This window comes from Miscanthus floridulus, chromosome 8 (assembly GCF_019320115.1).
Source record: "Miscanthus floridulus cultivar M001 chromosome 8, ASM1932011v1, whole genome shotgun sequence".
Classification (NCBI taxonomy): domain Eukaryota; kingdom Viridiplantae; phylum Streptophyta; class Magnoliopsida; order Poales; family Poaceae; genus Miscanthus; species Miscanthus floridulus.
The window spans coordinates 31,638,414-31,646,684 of NC_089587.1; the positions used below are offsets into that span (position 1 = coordinate 31,638,414).

At 39.0% G+C, this 8,271-nt stretch overlaps 2 protein-coding genes across 6 annotated transcripts; one reads left to right on the forward strand and one right to left on the reverse strand.

Moving 5' to 3' along the window:
- The first annotated feature begins 45 nt into the window (after positions 1 to 45).
- On the forward strand, positions 46 to 6,015 carry LOC136476113 (endoribonuclease YBEY, chloroplastic-like). Of its 5 annotated transcripts, none has more exons than XM_066473813.1 (12): positions 46 to 504; positions 680 to 931; positions 1,016 to 1,111; positions 1,608 to 1,782; positions 1,879 to 1,959; positions 2,050 to 2,150; positions 2,925 to 3,017; positions 3,659 to 3,730; positions 4,062 to 4,181; positions 4,273 to 4,323; positions 5,332 to 5,517; positions 5,654 to 6,015. In XM_066473813.1, the coding sequence occupies exons 1-12, from the start codon at positions 175 to 177 to the stop codon at positions 5,702 to 5,704; spliced, it is 1,608 nt and encodes a 535-aa protein (XP_066329910.1). In that variant the 5' UTR covers positions 46 to 174; the 3' UTR covers positions 5,705 to 6,015. The 5 variants fall into 5 exon arrangements, with proteins under 5 accessions (XP_066329910.1, XP_066329911.1, XP_066329912.1 ...); XM_066473814.1 differs by having other exon boundaries at positions 2,071 to 2,150; XM_066473815.1 differs by lacking the exon at positions 2,925 to 3,017.
- A 145-nt stretch (positions 6,016 to 6,160) lies between these two features.
- On the reverse strand, positions 6,161 to 8,003 carry LOC136476114 (protein OXIDATIVE STRESS 3-like). The gene is made up of 2 exons (XM_066473818.1): positions 7,490 to 8,003; positions 6,161 to 6,939 (listed from the first exon to the last, which is right to left on the reverse strand). Exons 1-2 carry the CDS (start codon positions 7,762 to 7,764, stop codon positions 6,606 to 6,608), a joined length of 609 nt encoding a protein of 202 aa, XP_066329915.1. The 5' UTR covers positions 7,765 to 8,003; the 3' UTR covers positions 6,161 to 6,605.
- Between the last annotated feature and the right edge of the window lie 268 nt (positions 8,004 to 8,271).

Consider the following 8,271-nt stretch of genomic DNA (forward strand, 5'->3'; position numbering starts at 1 on the left):
AGTTAGCCCTTCTTAGCTGGGGTTCAACGGTTAAACCCTATCTTCCATTTTTCCTCGCAGCTTCCCCAGGCCCCGTCGTCGTCGAGCTCCTCCCTCGCCAGCCACCCTCGGGCCAAAATTTCTAGAACCTTCTAGACGCCTCGCGCGCACCACGCCAATCTGCTGCTGCTCTCGATGGTGCGCCTCCATCAGCTCCTCTCTCGCGCGCTCGCATCTCACCAAATCCTCCCTTCTACCACCTCCAGCGTCCGCTCCACCCCGCGGCTGCTCCTCCCTCTCCGGTCGCTGCCGCCTGCTCCTCCTCCCCACGGTCGTACCCTGCTTCCCATCATTGTAGCCGCGTCGCGGCAATACGCCTCGTCGACCTTCGGGAGGCGAAGGCGCTCGTCGCGGCCGCCGATGTTGCTGAGGCGGAAGAGAGCGAGGAGGCCGCGGAAGGGCCCTGGCGAGCTCAGCGTGCAAATTGGCATAGAGGAGGCCCTCCCCTACGATCCTGAAATCCTGGTAATAGCTTTGGGGGCCTAGTTTTGCAGTTTTGAACTGATGAGGCAGGGTTTTCTCAGAATAAATTGAGTATGCATTTGAAGCCACTTTGTGGTATTTCCCTTTGCATTTGTACGTAATATTAAATTAAATTGGCATTATAAATGTGTCCATCTCACTGCAAATTGCTGTGCAGAGCATTGCAGAAACTCTTCGGACAGATGTTGGGAAGGCAGCGAAGCTGGCCCTCAACGACCTTGAAGGCTCAGATTACATTACCAGAGATCCTTCTATATGCAATGTGAACAAGTATGCTAGCATTGAGGTCTCTCTGCTGCTTTGTGATGATGGTTTCATCAGGAAGCTCAACAAGGAATGGAGGGATGAGGATCATGCTACCGATGTTCTGTCAATGTCTCAGCATATCCCAGAGCTTGATATTCCCATTGTATGGCATCCTACCAAATGAGTCATTTTATTTTGGATGCTTCTTTTGACCCATTTCATTATATGTTTTGTTTTGCTTCGACAGCTGCAGTTGGGTGATATAGTAATTTCTGTTGAAACAGCTCGACGGCAAGCAGAAGAAAGGGGCCACACACTTCTTGATGAGATAAGAATTCTCATGGTTGGTTTGTTTTCCTCTCTTTATTTCCTAATAATGTTTAAGTCCAACTTCTCCAGTTGCATCAATGGATCAATAGTTGTGTCGTTGTTGTCAGATTTATCAATATAGTCATGTTCAGCTTTGCTGCAATTTGTACCTCCAAGGCTCCAAAGGCAAATGTGATGTTCAGTTCACACTGCACTTTTGAACCTTCACAATAGGGAAATACAACATTAAGAAAATTTGTATCAAAGGCATAAAAAGCTTATGGCACTATTTTAGTGGAGCAGTATCTGAAATTTAAAAGCTGCCTGCAAAAATAGAGACTACAGGTCATGGCAAGTTGCACGATGCACTAGTGCTCAACTGCGTATTTCCATCAGCCATTGTGTATCAACAGCTGAATGCCTCTATGCATACTTCTTTGCCATTACTGCTGTATTTTGTGAAGCATCCTGCATATGCCAGCCAAAGAGCTTGCACACTTTTTTTTGCTAACTGACTTAAACTTCAATAGGTGCATGGGCTATTGCATTTATTGGGCTTTGACCATGAACTCAGCAAAGTGGCTGAAGAAGAGATGGAGAAGGAAGAAGAACATATGTTAAATACTCTTGAATGGAGAGGAAAAGGATTAATTAAGAGTGCCTATGATATTGCTACTGGTATGGAACATTTACAAAATTCTATTGGTAAGTTTCTTCTGCATGTTTTAACCATTACAGAAAAGAAAATGAATGCCAATCTACGTCTCGTCACTTACCTATGGATTCACTCACTATATACAGAGGCTGATAGCAATATAGAGAAAGTGATCCTACAAAAGAAACATCAACCCAAACTAAGCCATATCATTTGTGATATAGATGGTGAGTTGATTGAGCACCTAGAAATATATTGGCTTCTAATTGAATCTTGCCAAGTTCTAGTGTATAATTTCTTCCGAATAAATTGGTAAGGTACTATTGTGGATTGTGAAGGAGGCCTGCATGAAGAATCAATAGTATCTTTGAGAGAGGCAATTGCAACAGGAGTAAATATTATCATGGTTACTGAAAAGGTGGGTACTATGCACTCATGGTATTTGTTCACACAATGCTAATGGCACTGATCTGAAGTGGAGGCTAGTCTTAGAATGATTTTAAAATTACCATTTACCAATCACATGCCAGCTTTCCCAAGACAGACAGTATGTGGAACATGTGGGAAAATTCTCATGAAAGCTGATAAGAGGATGTTTAGATCTTTATTAAGTGAATTTATTATGTCAATTGTTCCTAATTCTCTTTGATTGTATATAGGCTAGTTACATATCTTTTATTGATTGAGAGAATCTATGAAACAGATACTTTTAGAACTTATACTTTATGTTAAGTAACTCTGTAAACCTGCCAAAGAAAAATTCTATTATACAATAATTACTTTTTTTTACTGAACTCCAATAATAAGTAATACAATATCATGTGATCAACGAACAATTAAAGCGTGTCAACAACCTCTACGAATCTTATCATTTCGTATTACTTTTTTTTTGGTTTGGACATGTCCAACGGAGACCTCCAAAGGCACCGGTGCGTAGTGGAATCCTAAGCTAGGATAGTAACGTGAAGAGAGGCAGAGGAAGACCGAAGTTGACTTGGGTAGAGGCAATAAAAGGAGACTTGAAAGGATGGAATATACCCAAAGACTTAGCCTTAGATAGGAGTGCTTGGAAGACAGCTATCCACGTGCCTGAACCTTGATTGCTTCTGCTGGGTTTCAACTCTAGTCTACCCCAACTTGTTTGGGACTTAAAGGCTTTGTTGTTGTTGTTGATATTTTGTTCTTTATCTAGAGTCGGGCTTCCACCATTAGAACCTTCAAGCTTCTTGATTTCCATGAAAAAGGTGATTTTATTTCAGAGACTTCACCTGGTGTATTTTTGCAGGTAAATTATATCCAATTTATTTGAATAAGAATTCAAGATTTGTAGAGATTATTTATCAAAACTGTGTACTTGTGTGCCATCCAATATTATGCATTTGCCCAAAGCATATTTTATATTTTTATTTCACATAATTTCAGAAGTCCTTTATATATGTATGTGTGGTTCACTAGTTTAGCATAACCAAATTGAATTCCTTGTCATTAACTTTGACCAAACACTCTTTGCTTGATATTCATTTTTCTCCTAGGAAATAAATGGCTTATCAAAAAACATGTAAAGTTACATGGGTTGGAATGAAATGTTGCCTTGTTGCGCGAATATGACATAGTTAAATACTTAAATTTTGAACTATTCAGGGCAAGGTTAAGCTTCTTTAATTGCTGCCCTGTCCATGTAAGTTGTTTCTGCAATTATGTAATATATATTCCATCAGCCGCATACAAATGAAAATATGTTAAATTAAGATGTTTTCTCATGCCATCATGCAAGGATTATGTCGAAGGAAGTGGTACTGACTTTTGAGCTCTCCCCCTCATTTTTTCCTTTGTTTATCTGAACATATACTGGTGTCTTTGAATCTTCCCTTTTCTCAAATGATACTTGGTGCCCGAATAGTTATATTTCTGCTACATTTGGTTCAGGGTTCACTTGTCTGTGGAAGGGATGGCGAAGAAGTTTATAGAGCAGAACTGGATTTAGATATCTGCAAGGAGGTAATTACATAATGTCATTGAATTATTCTGTAATTTTATCATATATTCTTTTGTTAGATGTGTTTTTTTTTCTGTTGAAGTTTTAATTCTGCACCCACTATTCCTTTATTTGGAGGTATTGGCCATTTTTTTATTAATTGGGGTGTTATTTGTTATTGGTTTTGGATGGTATAGGCATGTAATGCGCTCCCCTTGAGCATGAGCTCTTTTTTTCATACCAATGTTTCCTTCGCCTCTGTTAACAATTATGTATCTCTTTTATTCATTTTTTGTTAAAAAAACTCTCTATGCATGGAAAAATCATCATTTATGTTACTTGCAAGTTTTGCAGGCATTTCTGTACTCCTTGAAGCATAAAATTCCTCTTGTCGCGTACTGTGAGGAACAATGTCTAACCTTGTTTAGACACCCATTTGTTGACTTGTTGCACACTGTACATAATGAAAACAAGGTATGACCTGTAGATATTTGCTGTACAGACTTATGTTCTAACTATGATAGGCTTTAGGCAGTTGATGCAATTTTGAATTTCATATTATCAGGTAAAAGTGATGCATTCAATTGAGGACCTTTTGGAATGTTCGTCTATTCAGGTTTGTCTTGTACTCTTACTTTAATGTTGGCAAGCATATAATGATGTATTGTATTTATAAGGCTGGTAGGCTTTTCTTTTTTGATTATTTTGGACAATATTGTTAGTATCTGGTGCATATTAGTTGAACTTTTTTAAGTTGTCACAGAAGTATGATATTAAAAAAAAAAGCTTTGAAGTAGTAAATCTATAGCCTTTGATGAGATAATAAGCTCATAGCATCCTCACTCTTAATGCTCCAAACTGTAGGTCTATTTATATAGATCATCCAATGCACTAGCAGGTAGCAGGAACAGGAAGATCGCCCTGCTTACCAACACAAATCTTGAAGCAGCACTATTAGTAGTTTAGTAGGATAAGCTTGTCAACCTGTTCTTAGGTTGTCGGTTCAAATTATCATCCTGAGTATCAGCTTGTAAGGATCCTTATTATTTCTGTACATAAAAAAACATTGAGCAACCTAGGAGGAACTTGGTGACTTATATTAGTTAAGAAGAAATAGGCACCTGAATTTGCCTTGATGAGGACACGAGCTTGGGTGGTCTGGGCGAGCAACTGAGCTAGGTTCTGTTCCTATATTATCTTTTTAGATGATAAGGTAAGATTGTTGAGGTTCTGTAGGTAAACAGAGATGAAAGAAGAAATGTAGTATAAAAAAAAGGGCGTACCCAGTGCAGAGAGCTCCTGCTCTGTGCGGGGTCTAGGAAAGGGTGTTAGTGGCACGCCTTACCCTCGCCTGTGCAATGCGAGGAGACCGCGACTCGAACTCGGGACCTTCCGGTCACAGGCGTTAAGACTCTACCACTTGCACCAGGCGGTAAGAAATGTAGTATGATTAATAAAATGTCAAGGTAGCTCATAAAATGTCTTTAGCAGATCTCTTTAACAAAAAATTGTAGGAATAACAAATACTGTTGAGCAGCACTCCGAACATCTTCAACCAATCAGATAAATAGATTTAGACAAGTTTGATTTCAATTGGATTTACACTATTTACTTGTACATGCAGAAATTGCTTCTTTTTGACAGTGCCAAAGAGGATTCATCTGTCCTATGGCAGCATTGTTCAGAACTGACCAAAGGGAAAGCACATGTTATCAAAATGCATCCAAATACAATTGATATTGTTCCCCTCAATGCTTCAAAGGGTGGTGGTATAATAATTCTACTTGATCATCTTGGAATAACAAAAGATGTAAGAATTCATTCCCATTAAAGAACTGTATTTAGTGTTCATTTTTGTGCCTTGTCTCAATTTGTGGGTTGCTCTGTTAAAAACTGGAAGTGCTGATATTAGAGTTTTCTTATGAATGTCGTTTACCTCCCTGCAGTGTGATCTTGATGCTGTTGGAGACTATACCAGATGGCTGAGCAATAAATGATTCAAATCATTACTGGATCGTTCTTAAGAAGAAAAAAAAGTGGAATGGTAGACGTAATGCATGCGCCAAAGGAACAAAATTATCACTTTGGACATGTTTGCTCTGATGGTTTAAAAAAAATCGTATGTTCGTAGCACCATCCTTTTTAGTTGGCAATTCTTGCATTTTTTTTATATTTTGGAAAAGGAAGGGGTGGTGAATGGAAATTTAGAGATTTCCTTCAGGTCATGCTTAAAATTCAAAGTATGTAACGTCAGTGGAAACTTGCCTTATAATAAAGTTTAGATAACATAAATTTCTTGCTTGTCTTCTGAACAGATCATTTTGTTTGAGATACTCCCTCCATCCAAAAAAAAACACAATTCTAGCTCTGAATCTGGACACACGTCGTGTCCAGGTTCAAAGCTAGAATTGCGTTTTTTTTTTCTGGACAGAGGGAGTACATGGAAAGAGAATTGAATGGGCCACAGCCTTGGGCAACTGGAGCTTATCTTGTGGCCTTTGCTTCTGTCCAAAGTCATCTGCAACACCATTTTAACTCTACGCAAAAAAATTTATAGTTTGTTTTGTGTAGTGTTGATAAACGCTGCTAAGAAAATGTGTTAATGGTTCATCCACTTTGCTGATATTTGTTTATATGGAAAGAATGCTGAGTATAATTGATGAGTAGGAATTCGATGGAGGCATTGTGATAAAGATAACTGTATTTTCTGCCATGTTGAGCTTTGTTATGACTCACCCTTTCTCATTACATCCATTTGATTGATCAACCTTCATATGGATCGTGAAATAAAGCACAAAAGAAATCAGGTTGATCGCAGAAGGAAACATAGTTCAGATTTTTCGTGTATAAAGCACACACGAAGCACAGCTGGTCAATGGGAAGTGGAGACTTGTCACCCTAGTTGTCCCTTCGTTGCAGATCAATATGCATGAGTGCATCTCTCTTGCTCTGGTGTGCATATGATTTAGTGCTGATGTTCAAATGGCTGGTGTTGCTAGTTCTTCGCACTATAGCAAATGAACCATTTGAGGTCTTCTTTGCTATCACCTTGTTGCCTGGCCTTGGTATGATGATTGACCGTTGGTTCATGTCTAATCCTACTGAATAGCTTTTACATGCTCTCATCCTCTTACTATATGAATTTTTCTTCGCAAGGTCTTGAACACTTGTAGCATCAGATATAGATGTGAATGATTGGGCCTTCCCTTGGTAGTAATTGGACAGCCCTTTCCTGTGGAAATTGTATTACTTGAAAATGAAGTTGAATGCTTTGCATATGCAGTAAATTTTATGAAAGTAATGTTGACTATTTGTGTTTTTATAATCATGGCATTGTGTTTATATCCACTCATTTTTTTTCCTTTCAGCAAATATACATGTGAAGTTGAACTCTGTTGCATACTTATCATAGGTCTTGTGCAAAGGGGAACCTCTACTAGTTAGCACAGAGCAGTATCAACTTTCGTTAAACTGAAAGTGAATTTGCAAGCTTTTTATAACAAGTAACAGAAGATTTGCCAGTATAACACAAGATAATAGTGCAAAGAAATCGCAAATTTATTTGAGCATTTGTAATTTTGAGGCTATATCTATCTCTACCGTTATCAGGAATGTAAAAGTTACAAAACTATTTTGTGAAGCATGGTGACACATTGTGATTTATTTGTAGAAATTGGACAAACTTCCATTATGTTTTTTTTAAGGAAACTGAACTATAAACAAGCATGGTGTTGTTTTCTCTAGATTAGTTACAGTTGTGTAGTGGAAGACAATATATGCACCTGATTGGAAGGTCATCTAGCAGTGAGGATAACTCATACAGGGGACCCTCGGCATCCAGATGCAACGTGCTCGAAGATGCTGAGGATGGCTGAGAGGGATGACCGAGTGGGGAAGCAGTTGCATCATCAGACACATTTGAAGCTGATGAGCACAAGGACCCACTGGACGCGCCTGAGAAGGAAGCCGACTCGGAGTGATCATCACCTGGTTTATTGCATATCTCCTTGTGACACAAGGGTACTGCATGAGATGCTAAGTTGTAAGGCTCTGCCATTTCATATGAAGCTCTGTTCAAAGTTTGGAAGGCAAAGGGACGCAGCTTATGTGGATATATATAGGAGAAAAGGAAGAGCTATTCAAATGGTTAGATAAGCGTCTTGTTTAGTCAGATAAATTTTGTCAACTCGGGGCCACGGAGCGAGTGATAGTTATCCTTACTCCATGTGATCTTTCTTGATAGATTACCATATCGATATTTCTTTTGCTATCTAATTACTTATAAATTCTGTCTCTTCGTTGTTGACAGGAAGGAATGGACATCAGTCAGTTATTTGGATAAATCCATGATATCCTGATGGGGGGAGCATGTGGAAACAACGCCTTCTAGCTGAGACAGAGATGCATCTTATCTCAAGCCAAGAAAAAGAGTTAACCCCAGCGGATTAGGAAGGATAACGTAGATTATGCCGGCAAGGAGGTGCTTTATGTTAGCTTGGGGATCATGCCTAGGGTGTTAATAATGGTAAATAAGAGTGAGATTAGTTTGTTTATTGTGGTCTGG

Bases quoted from the DNA above. Each gene is read 5' to 3' on its own strand.
- LOC136476113 (XM_066473813.1), top strand. From the start codon at position 175: ATGGTGCGCCTCCATCAGCTCCTCTCTCGCGCGCTCGCATCTCACCAA. The intron at 1,112-1,607 runs GTTGGTTTGTTT...AAACTTCAATAG, and splicing joins ATGAGATAAGAATTCTCATG to GTGCATGGGCTATTGCATTT. The intron at 2,151-2,924 runs GTGGGTACTATG...TTCTTTATCTAG, and splicing joins TTATCATGGTTACTGAAAAG to AGTCGGGCTTCCACCATTAG.
- LOC136476114 (XM_066473818.1), bottom strand. From the start codon at position 7,764: ATGGCAGAGCCTTACAACTTAGCATCTCATGCAGTACCCTTGTGTCAC. The intron at 6,940-7,489 runs GTGCATATATTG...CAATTTCCACAG, and splicing joins CTAGATGACCTTCCAATCAG to GAAAGGGCTGTCCAATTACT.